Source organism: Theobroma umbraticum, unplaced genomic scaffold (assembly GCF_002168275.2).
Source record: "Theobroma umbraticum cultivar Fairchild unplaced genomic scaffold, ASM216827v3 scaffold_30.0, whole genome shotgun sequence".
In the NCBI taxonomy this organism is placed as follows: Eukaryota; Viridiplantae; Streptophyta; class Magnoliopsida; order Malvales; family Malvaceae; genus Theobroma; species Theobroma umbraticum.
The window spans coordinates 6,328,883-6,339,853 of record NW_018397254.1 but is presented as its reverse complement, the minus strand read 5'-3'; the positions used below and the strand labels follow the sequence as shown (position 1 = coordinate 6,339,853).

The 10,971-nt window shown below is 36.3% G+C and overlaps 2 protein-coding genes across 2 annotated transcripts; both read left to right on the top strand.

Moving 5' to 3' along the window:
- The first annotated feature begins 636 nt into the window (after positions 1–636).
- On the top strand, positions 637–2,755 carry LOC110409861 (uncharacterized). The gene has a single exon (XM_021419356.2). The coding sequence runs from the start codon at positions 702–704 to the stop codon at positions 2,142–2,144; it is 1,443 nt and encodes a 480-aa protein (XP_021275031.1). The 5' UTR covers positions 637–701; the 3' UTR covers positions 2,145–2,755.
- A 1,022-nt stretch (positions 2,756–3,777) lies between these two features.
- PKP-BETA1 (plastidic pyruvate kinase beta subunit 1) lies at positions 3,778–10,546 on the top strand. The gene is made up of 12 exons (XM_021419346.1): positions 3,778–4,239; positions 5,029–5,316; positions 5,914–6,079; positions 6,887–7,021; positions 7,173–7,283; positions 7,392–7,480; positions 7,837–7,899; positions 8,029–8,204; positions 8,636–8,738; positions 8,868–9,016; positions 9,375–9,483; positions 10,078–10,546. Exons 1-12 carry the CDS (start codon positions 4,003–4,005, stop codon positions 10,183–10,185), a joined length of 1,734 nt encoding a protein of 577 aa, XP_021275021.1. The 5' UTR covers positions 3,778–4,002; the 3' UTR covers positions 10,186–10,546.
- The last annotated feature ends 425 nt before the right edge of the window (positions 10,547–10,971 follow it).

Below are 10,971 nucleotides of genomic sequence, written 5' to 3'. Positions count from 1 at the left end.
ATATTTTATTTATTATCATTTTATGGTAAATTTTATAAATAATATATGTAATAAATTTAATATTTATGTTTAAAAACATACACAATAAAAAGTATGAGACATTAAGCTAGTAATATTTCAATACAATTTCACATACTTTCAAATTTGACAAAAATATGAAGGTTCACGAGTAGAGGTTCACATTAAAACTTAAGGGTGATATATAATTGCAATTACTTTTAACACTTTTTAGACATTTTAAACAATAAGAAGAAGAAGGAGAAGAAAGAGCTGAAGACATTGGAAGGAGAGCCTATCAGTAAACAAACAGTGGATGGGACGTGTTCTCTATCCAATATATAGATATGTATTGGACTGAATCATGAAATGAATAAGCCTAGCCAGATCAGATGACATACAACGCAGACTGAGCTCAAGTACCACACTTTGACCAGCAACGTTAGCCGACAGTCTTGACCACAACAAGTGGCCATTGCTTGAGTAACCAGCCCACCACGTCCTGCACCTCTTTATTGCACTTGTAATTTGCATTACGCACTCCCCTTTGCTCTTTTTTTATGGGTAAGCCAAACTTTTGCTTACGATTTCGTTCCTTAGATGCACATCATTGGACCCTATAAGAAGGCCTCCTCTTCGCAAACTCAGCACTCAACCGTTTAGTCCCTTTCCTTCCATTTCCATTCTACCAGAACAACCCAAGCATGGAGCTTGCTCTCTCGCGGTACCTCCCTTTTCCTTTCCTTCTCTTAATCCTGACCGTTCCTTATATCAAAATCACCTCAGCAGTCTGCCACGTGGATGATGAAAAGGGTCTCTTAGGCTTCAAATCGGGTATCACCCACGACCCGTCAGGCATGCTCAGCACATGGAAAGCGGGTACGGATTGTTGCACTTGGGCGGGTATAAATTGCCTTTTCAACGATCGGGTCACCAGCATTTCTCTTTTCGGGCAACTTGATAAACCCAACAGCTTCTTATCGGGTACAATCTCTCCGTCCCTGTTAAAAGTCCAAAATCTAGACGGTATCTACCTTCAAAATCTTAGAAACATTTCGGGTAAATTTCCGGATCTTATTTTCGGGTTACCCAAACTCAAATTTGTTTACATTGAGAACAACAAGCTTTCGGGTCAAATACCTATGAACATCGGTAAGCTAACCCAACTTGAGGCACTTAGTTTAGCTGGGAACCAGTTCACAGGAACACTACCAAGTTCAATCTCTGAGTTGACTCAGTTAACTCAGCTAAATCTTGGTAACAATCATCTCACTGGCCAGTTCCCTGCCGGAATCAAACAGCTTAAGAACCTTACCTTTCTGAGTTTGGAACGAAACAAGCTGTCAGGCACCATTCCAGATATGTTCAAATCATTCACCAATCTTAGAAGTCTTATACTTTCTCGTAACGCATTTTCCGGGAAAATCCCAGATTCAGTATCATCTCTAGCACCTAGATTGCTATATCTTGAGCTAGGCCACAATGCTCTCTCAGGGCAACTACCAAGTTTTCTTGGAAATTTCAAGGCTTTGGACACGCTAGATCTTTCATGGAATTTATTCTCGGGAGTAGTACCCAAAAGCTTCGTAAACTTAACTAAAATTTTCAATCTGGACCTCTCTCACAATGTTCTAACCGACCCATTTCCGGAGATGAATGTGAAAGGTATAGAGTCACTGGATTTATCGTACAATAAGTTCCATCTCAAAGAAATCCCGAAATGGGTCACTTCATCTCCAATAATTTATTCGCTCAAGCTAGCAAAGTGTGGGATTCAAATGAGCTTAGACAGTTGGAAGCCTGCAGAAACTTACTTTTACGACTTCATTGACTTGTCGGATAATGAAATATCAGGTAGCCCTGTTGATTTATTGAATCGGACGGATTACTTGGTGGAATTTAAGGCCTCGGAGAATAAGTTGCGGTTTGATTTGGAGAAATTGAGAATTGTTACGACACTGAAACAGTTGGATATATCGCGAAATTTGGTGTATGGCAAGGTTCCAGCGGCTATTACTGGTTTGGAAAAATTGAACGTGAGTTATAATCATTTGTGCGGCCAGCTTCCCCAGACGAAATTTCCTGCTTCTTCATTTGTGGGAAATGACTGTTTGTGTGGATCTCCTTTACCGCCATGCAAACTGTAGCAGGCTCGAAGTGTTTGTGGAAATGTCAGTGAAGCCAGTGATCAATAAAAGTTACTGCTACTTACCACTAAAATTTTCAGATGTACTCTTTTTTTTGGAAAAGAGAGAAGAATAATAAAAGTTTTATGTTTTTTATAATAATAATAACAATAATAATATGTTAAATAACAACGAAAAGTTTCTACTCACATAACAATAATAATTTTAGATTAGCATATCAAAGGCTGTGCACAGGCTTATGGCTGTAAGCCTGTGACAGCAAAGGCGTTAGATAGCCACGTTGACGAGCCTAAAGGACTGCGAGAGAGAGATGAACGGACAGCCAAACATTCACGCTTTTTAGCTCATGTACTAGGATCCTAACGTTGTTGCGACGTGTAGATTCCTCCTAAGTGGCAACGGGTTGGATCTTGTATAGAGGGAAGTCGTGAACCTCGTGTGGAATAGAGGGGAGTATTTCCCTGTTATGATATTTAGAAATGACCCTGCGTGATGTGAAATTTGTACAAGTTTTCACTTTTTTTTGTATATATTTTAATTTGAGAACAAATTTTGAATTATACTTTTTAAAATAAAAAAATTATGTCTGAGGCAGATACTTTGACTGTTAATACATGTTGATGTTGATATAAATAAATTTATCAATTATAATAATATGTTTGAGAAATAAAAATATTATAAATATAAGATTGAAAGTGTCTTTGGATAAATTAATGCATAACTCATGTTGATTAATATTTTAATTAATTTTAATAAAAGTCGAATTAATGTTAACATTTTCAAACTAAAAAAACATTTTCCATCCAAATATCTGGATGAAGTGAATAAGCCTATTTGGTTGGTGACCAAAGAGACCCGGCAGAAGTTCAAAGAGTGAAGCTACAGTCTACAAGCACACACTATAAGTCTACGACGGTTGATTGTTTTGGTAAAATCAGTTTATGTTATGGGCCCAAGTAAATGTTGGTTGTTTTTGTACAAATGGAAAAAATAAAGTAAAAATCCAATAAATTAAATTATTTTTTAAAAAATAGTATTTGTAGATCTTTATTACATGTCAATTATAAATTTGATAAATTAAACTTTAATATATTATTAAAAATTATTGTGTGAACGTGTATATATATATATATATACTATTAAACGATACTTACATGTAGAATGAATTTAAAAGAGGATGATAATGCTCATATTTAATTTAATTAAAAAGAAAAAAGGTCATAAGTTCATTGTCCTAAGCTGCCTTAATAGGTTTTAAAACAAAATAAAGTTGTTTTTATTAATTTTCTTATAGTAAAAATCCTCCATGAATTTATAGTTATGTTTTCATCATTTACCAGTTATGATTTATTATTATTAATTTTAAAACTTCTAACTTAATAATTTTCTACAAAGGAAAACAAAAGAGATCATCAATAAAATGGAATATTAAAATTCGATTTTTCGTCCAAATCATGTTTCAATCATTCTATGCGGAAATTCGGAACAGGATCTACAATGGCCAAGCGACAAGCGACCAGAAACCGACGTCGTATCAATGGGGTTCAATCCAACTCCAGCACGACGTCGCATGCTTCTTGACAATAACAAATTGTCAAATTCCCAACCGTTTTGAACGAAATAGTTAGCGCAAAAGGAGATGAATAAAAGCCTCCATCGTTCTCTTGTCGATACAAACTAAGCTGTCTTCAGTCTCCTGCCTCCTTTCAGCCTTTGTTTTCAGCTTGCGCCAAATTTAGCGGCGATTTCTCCAACCTCCATTTCTTTCTTAAAAATAAAAAAAATTCCCTCACCCTTGGTCACCTTCGTCTCCCGTTAGACGCTTCCATTTACTCTCTGTCTTTCTCTCATTTTAGCAATGGCTCAAGTGGTGGCCACCAGATCGATCCACGGTTCATTCTTGAGCCAGGGCTCCGGATCCGTTCAAGAGCGAGTGGAGAAGCTTAAACCTGCAAGCTTCGCTTCGAAAGTGCTGGCTCGTGACGAGAGCAAGAGCAAGAGAATTGTGCTTAGGAGGAACTCTCGGATTACCGCTAAGAGAGCCGCACGTGCCGAACCTGAAGTTATCCCCGTATCACCCGAGGATGTACCGAAGGTTTGAGCCACTTGGAAGCTTTTTGATTGTCCTTCTTAGGTGTTTGGTTGCTGACAAAGCATGCGAAAAGAAAATTATGAATCAACTTTTTTTTTTCTTAATCTTAGTTAATGTTTTTGGGTTTATTCAGGAGCTAAGAAAGCAATAGGCTGAAATTATGTAAGTGGAGTGATAATATGGACCTTAGTCAAGTTGAATATGATTTGTTGAAAATTCATTATCGAAGTATTGAAACTTGCGCCATCCATATATAGAAATGTTGGTTTTATTTTTTTTTTTGTTTTCCTAAAAAGGGAAAATCTGTTAGCGACCGTGTATAGATGGCTTTACTGACGCCATTGTATTTAGTAACAAGAAATCAAGTCGTGAGAAAAATTTAGGACTTAATTTCCTGTGAGATCTTGTTACGAGCCAGTGTTTGGTATTCTGTGGGTTGTCTTTGCGCTAAAGAAATTATCTAAAAATCATAACATTAAAGATGAATGATAGGGGCATGATATTTAACCGTTTCCCCTCTTTCAGTAAAAGAAAAGGAGCCTTGAAGTTTATAAAAACTTAATTTTTTGGTTAGAAAGATGAGGTCTGGATTTCACGTCTTAGTTTAACTGAAATTCAAGTTATGTGGTTATTTACTCTGGTATAGGATGAGGCCATTGCAGTCGCATGCCGTAGTCACCATATTTATGATTGCTATTATATCTATAATCAAAATAATTGCTGTGGACAGTTGCGGAGTGAAATTCGTTGGAAGTCTTTGTTTGTAACTTTTCTTACCATTTTTTTCTGCAGAGGGAGGAACAATATGAGCAGTTAAGGGGGATTCAGCAAGGTGGCGATACATCAGTGGGTATGTGGTCCAAGCCTATTGTTAGACGTAAAACGAAGATTGTTTGCACTATTGGTCCTTCAACCAACACACGAGAAATGATATGGAAATTGGCGGAGGCTGGAATGAATGTTGCTCGTTTGAATATGTCTCATGGAGACCATGCATCTCATCAGAAAGTTATTGATTTAGTTAAAGAATATAATGCACAATCCAAAGACAACACTATAGCAATCATGCTTGACACAAAGGCAAGTTTCCCTTAGTTTCATTTATTTTTCCCTGTGTAAAGCCATCATGACAGGGTGCTTGAGTCAATGAATTTGGTTTTGTGAGGGTTAGACATGGCATGAACGTTTTGCTTTCAAGATAATTGTCAGCTTTTTTGTCATAATGCACTTATTATAAACTTATATGAGCTATGACATCCTTCTGATCAGCACTTGCCAAGATTTTTCTTGGATTTTGATTACTGGGTCTGGTATGTACTAAGCCTATCAAGCATTTACAAGTGGCAGTATATTAGTCAGTTTCTGGTTTAGGTAGTTAAATGAGAGAGGCTGTGGTATAAATGCAGCTATCTACATGTATGTGTGTATTTTTTGTCTTATCCTTGTGAGGTTATGAACCACTAAATTGAGTATCTTATAATTTTACAAGGCAGTAAAATATATTGTTTCTATTATTGTGAACTCATCCAGATTTATAATTGGTTGGACGTAGTGTTATAGGCAAAAATAATATAACTAATATTGTGTAATTTTATTCTCATAGTTCTAATCATTTTCATTTTATTTTTTAATATTCATTTATTCTGTTCTTATGATAGATTTGTCTCTGTTTATTAGGGTCCTGAGGTTAGAAGTGGTGACTTGCCACAACCAATTACATTAACAACTGGGCAGGAATTTACTTTTACAATTCGGAGAGGGGTTGGGACAGCTGATTGTGTCAGTGTCAACTATGATGATTTTGTTAATGATGTAGAAGTGGGTGACATGCTTCTTGTTGATGGTATGCTACCTTGATATTTTCAACAGTTCATGGAAGTTTTAGTTTTTTGTGCATCCCCTCCCACCTCCGGTTTCTTAAAAGAAAATTGTTTATATGTCTCAATATGTATGCTTCCTTGTGTATTAGGCTTGACTAGCCCTTTTTATTTTCCCACTGAAACCAGCAGCATGCACGAATACAAACTCGTATGACAATTTTCAAGTAAAATGGAGCTCAGTTCTATACTTATACTCAACTTTGCCCTTGACTCTGAAATATATGATGTGCTCTTAGTCTAATGATTTAATTATCAAGAGTCTAAGACTGCAAAAGTAATCTGTTCTTCGAGAGCATTTGCTGAAGAAAGATATTAATGATCTAGAGATGAATTAAAAGGTTTGTTTCACCTCATCTGTCCTGCGTTGATAATTTAGCTAGGGGTGTGCTGATGCTGTTGTTAGGAGTATGTCTGCCTAAGGACAAACTCAAGAAGTGAAAGAGATCTTTTCAAAAAATAATGCAATTATTCCTATGTGAATGCACTTCATACTGTTTGGGCTGTGTCTAAGTCCAAATGAAATCATTAGCATTATACAGGAAGTTTGTGATTCAATTGACGTAAACTGGTTGGCTGAGTAAAAGTTCCTTGTAGGACATAATCATCTTTACATTTCTAGGCTAATGTGTTTCCTTTCATTATCAAACAAGAGTTTTGGTGTTCTAAATCAGTCTTAACTAGATTAAGAACACAAAATGCTGGAAAAATTGTCAGGGATATTTATTTCTTTGTTGATTATATGTTTCTCTGACTTTTGATACATGGTGTAGGTGGTATGATGTCATTGATGGTGAAGTCTAAGACAGATGATTCAGTTAAGTGTGAAGTAGTTGATGGTGGTGAGCTTAAGTCTAGGCGACATTTAAATGTCCGAGGAAAAAGTGCCACTCTGCCTTCTATCACTGGTTGGTCCTTTTAATTTTATTTTTTGTCATTTATAATGTTTTGTAGATTTTCCACTTTCTCCTCCTTTCTTTCTTTTTCTCTCACTCCCTCTCAAAGTATTGAGGGATCTTGATGAGCTAGAGATTAACTATTTCCATTGGTTTTCTGCAGAAAAGGACTGGGATGACATAAAATTTGGAGTAGACAATAAAGTTGACTTTTATGCTGTTTCCTTTGTTAAGGATGCGCAAGTGGTTCATGAGTTGAAAAATTATCTGCAGAGTAAGTTATGATTTGTATCTTATACTTTTTTAATGAAATAATAACTGTGGACTTGGTATACACCTTAAATTCTCCACTTTTGATGTTTCTTCCCTTTGCTTCTGGCAGGTTGCAATGCAGATATTCATGTTATTGTTAAAATTGAAAGTGCAGACTCTATTCCAAATTTGCATTCAATTATAACAGCATCTGACGGGGTGATTACTTAAATCTTTTCAATCGGATCTTTAATTTGCAGCTACATTTTTTGGCTTATTTATGCATATAAAGTCATAGTCAATTTTCCTTACTATTTCACACTTGAGTTCTATCTTTACTGAAGAAATAAATTCTTCAAATTTTTAGGAAATTTGGTGCCAAAATATTTAACGAGGCTTTTCATTTCATATATTAAGAACTATCTGGTGAATTTAGCGGTCACTTCTAATAACTATCTTCTCTGCCATGATGGGGAGGGTGGTGGAGATATTGTGATTTGAAAGTCTATCTAGTTATTGCTGCTTTAGCAACATATGTGCCGTTCAGAAAGTAATGTTTGTTCTTTTTATTTTAGGCAATGGTTGCAAGGGGAGATCTCGGTGCAGAGCTTCCTATCGAGGAGGTTCCTCTTTTGCAGGTTGGTTTAGTTTTTGATTAATTAGTGAGGATGGATTTAGATGAATTATCAAACATATTTTCTTACTAACTAAAGTAATGAAATTGTGTTTATTCAGCCACTCATAACTCTACTTGGTTTAAAATGTAGGAAGAGATAATTAGAGCATGTCGAAGCATGGGGAAAGCTGTTATTGTGGCAACCAATATGCTAGAAAGCATGATAGTTCATCCAACGCCAACAAGAGCAGAGGTGTCTGACATTGCCATTGCTGTTAGAGAGGGTGCTGATGCTGTCATGCTTTCTGGAGAAACAGCTCATGGAAAGTAAGTTAATAAGTTAATTACACGGCATTTTAGATTTTTGTTTCCAAGTTTTTCCTCTTCACACCCTTTTTTACTTATATGGCAAGCCACCTTTATTAATTTCTCACTTAAAATTAGATGAGGATTTCACAATTTGTCTTATGCTTATGAATAGTCATCTATATTGGAGTAATTGTTTAATTTAGAAACTTCCCTTGAGGTAATCTAGAAGGTTTATATGGATACTTGGATCCTTGTTGGTGAAATTAGAAGAAAACGGGTATGTCATCTACTTTAAAATCAACTTAGCAAATTTCTAGGGGATGCATAATTAGAAACAGTATCCGCTGGCTTGCTTTACCTTTAATATTGAGCGGTTGATTGCATGGATGCTTTATGTGCAAACGACTCTACTAAGTGCATTCTAGTAAATAGATTTCACTTTCTTGCAGGTTCCCATTGAAAGCTGTTAAAGTTATGCATACAGTTGCATTACGAACCGAAGCAACCATATCTGGTGGAGAAATGCCACCTAATCTTGGTCAAGCTTTTAAGGTCACTTAACATGCACATTCGCTTTCCATATGCTCTATGCTTTTTTCTTTGTGCCTTGGTCAACATTCTTAATGCATTCTTTTTGTTTGTCAACTATGACTGCTAACCGGAGTTACTTGTTCTCTGTAGAACCATATGAGTGAGATGTTTGCATATCATGCAACAATGATGTCAAACACTCTTGGAATTTCTACTGTTGTCTTTACTAGAACTGGTTTCATGGCTATATTACTTAGCCATTATCGGCCATCTGGCACCATTTTTGCCTTCACAAATGAGTGAGTTTCACAGGTTCCTGAATCTTAAATTTGTTACTGTACAGTTGATTTTGTTTACTCCATTTAAAGGTTCCTGCACTTGTTTTTTCTTTTATTTTTTTAGGTTGGGGTGGGGGGGTGAGGAGCCTAGTTTTAGCTTTCTGTCTGATTTGTCTTGTATTGTGGCATAATAATTGTCTGTCCTGCACAAGGTTTGACTTGATGAAGAAATATTAATCCCAAAAAGTAGCATGATAATGGAATCTATGAACTTGGAAGTGCTATATCTGGGCAGTTGTGTATGGCCAAAGAGGATCTATCATTATTGGGATTTGTGATCATGAAAGTTTGACTAACAATGACTTCAATGGTCATGCAGGAAAAGGATACAACAGAGATTGGCTTTGTACCAAGGAGTGTGTCCCATATACATGGAGTTTTCAGATGATGCTGAGGAAACCTTTAAGAATGCTTTGGCTTTGCTGCAGGTAAGGTTTCACCAGAGAATTCATAAAGAAAATTCTTTTAAATTTACTGGTAATCACAGATGTACTGTTCATGCATCAGTGGGTTCAAGGTTATTTTGCACCAGTGTTTGAGTGGTTCTCTAGAGGTATCAAGTTGAATTAATTAATATGTTGTAAATATTTCAAAACCTTCATGTATTACTTTTTATGGGGGTCCCCTGTTACTTGGGGATTTTAGGGTCAAAACTTCAACCAAGGTTAGATTCATTTTTAGGTTGCACTGAGATTGACCTTCAATAGAGTTTTGTGCTCATTTGATGTAATTGCTATTTTTCTTGCTTGCAATGTGTGTGTCAAAACCGGGGATTTTTCATGATAGTTGATGACATGAACTGTGAGGGGCATGACTTTGTAGAGCAACATATTTACTATTCTCATCAGTCATTTCATGGGCCCTAATATTCAGAATACTGGTAGCTACATTTGTGGAGTCTGGTTCATTGGATCATACTGCTAATTGATGCTGTTTTATTGTTTTTTCTTCCACTGTTTTCTTGTAAAAAGAAAATTGATTATTGATATGTTGTGTTTTGTTATATGGTTGCTGATGTGCAGAAGCAAGGAATGGTAAAGGAGGGAGAAGAGGTGGCACTTGTTCAGAGTGGCAGGCAGCCCATCTGGCGATTCCATTCCACTCACAATATTCAGGTCCGCAAAGCGTAGAGGCTGAAGAAAGATGGAGAGCCCATTTGCCCATTTGACTGAGTTATCTTCTTCGTGCCCTACTAGTTTCAAACAGTCGATGAGAAGAGTATTCCGGTTATGTTTGGGGGCTTCCCTCGCATGATTGATAGGATTTTTTTTTTGCCGTGCATCGTATCTATGTGTGTATGTCTTCTTATTCTCAGTTTTTTGTTTGCTTGAGATTTTCCAGTATATGTTTCTATGTGGCCCTTTGGATTTTTCCCCTTCAACAAGAAAGCATTTAAGTCTTGGTATGAGTGGGGATGGTTAGACGAATCTAATTTTATATTCAAGATTGTCTCAATATAAAATATGAGCTAGGCTGCTATATTGAGCTGGATCTTCTTCCTTGTCCAAAGAAAGATGATCACCTGCCAATATTTTCATGTTTTTGGTTCACCAGCAACAGAGTAGTTTGATGTAATATTCAAGCATCCATAGATCAATTTATGTGATTTTTCCAGAGAAATCAGACTATAACCAATGGTAAGGACCTTGGTAAATGGTATGTGATGATTTATTTATGTTTTCTCAAACTGGTTCGAGCTAGGAAAATGACCTTGGGCGGATTGCGAATTTGGGGATTACTTTGCGCCTGTCCTATTGAAATTAAAGGAAAGCCTCATATGGGCTCAAACATCATACGCCCAGTTTGATCCAGTCTTGAGCAGTCATTAGCTTGCCTGTTTCCATCTCCTTATCAGCATTTGGTTCAAGGTTCTCCTAACTCCAAAACCATACTTGTATAATTTTTTTCAGGATTTC

Coding starts and splice junctions, on each gene's coding strand:
- PKP-BETA1 (XM_021419346.1), top strand. CDS start 4,003: ATGGCTCAAGTGGTGGCCACCAGATCGATCCACGGTTCATTCTTGAGC. Junction 6,080..6,886: donor TGACATGCTTCTTGTTGATG/GTATGCTACCTT, acceptor TACATGGTGTAG/GTGGTATGATGTCATTGATG. Junction 7,900..8,028: donor AGGAGGTTCCTCTTTTGCAG/GTTGGTTTAGTT, acceptor TTTAAAATGTAG/GAAGAGATAATTAGAGCATG.
- LOC110409861 (XM_021419356.2), top strand. CDS start 702: ATGGAGCTTGCTCTCTCGCGGTACCTCCCTTTTCCTTTCCTTCTCTTA.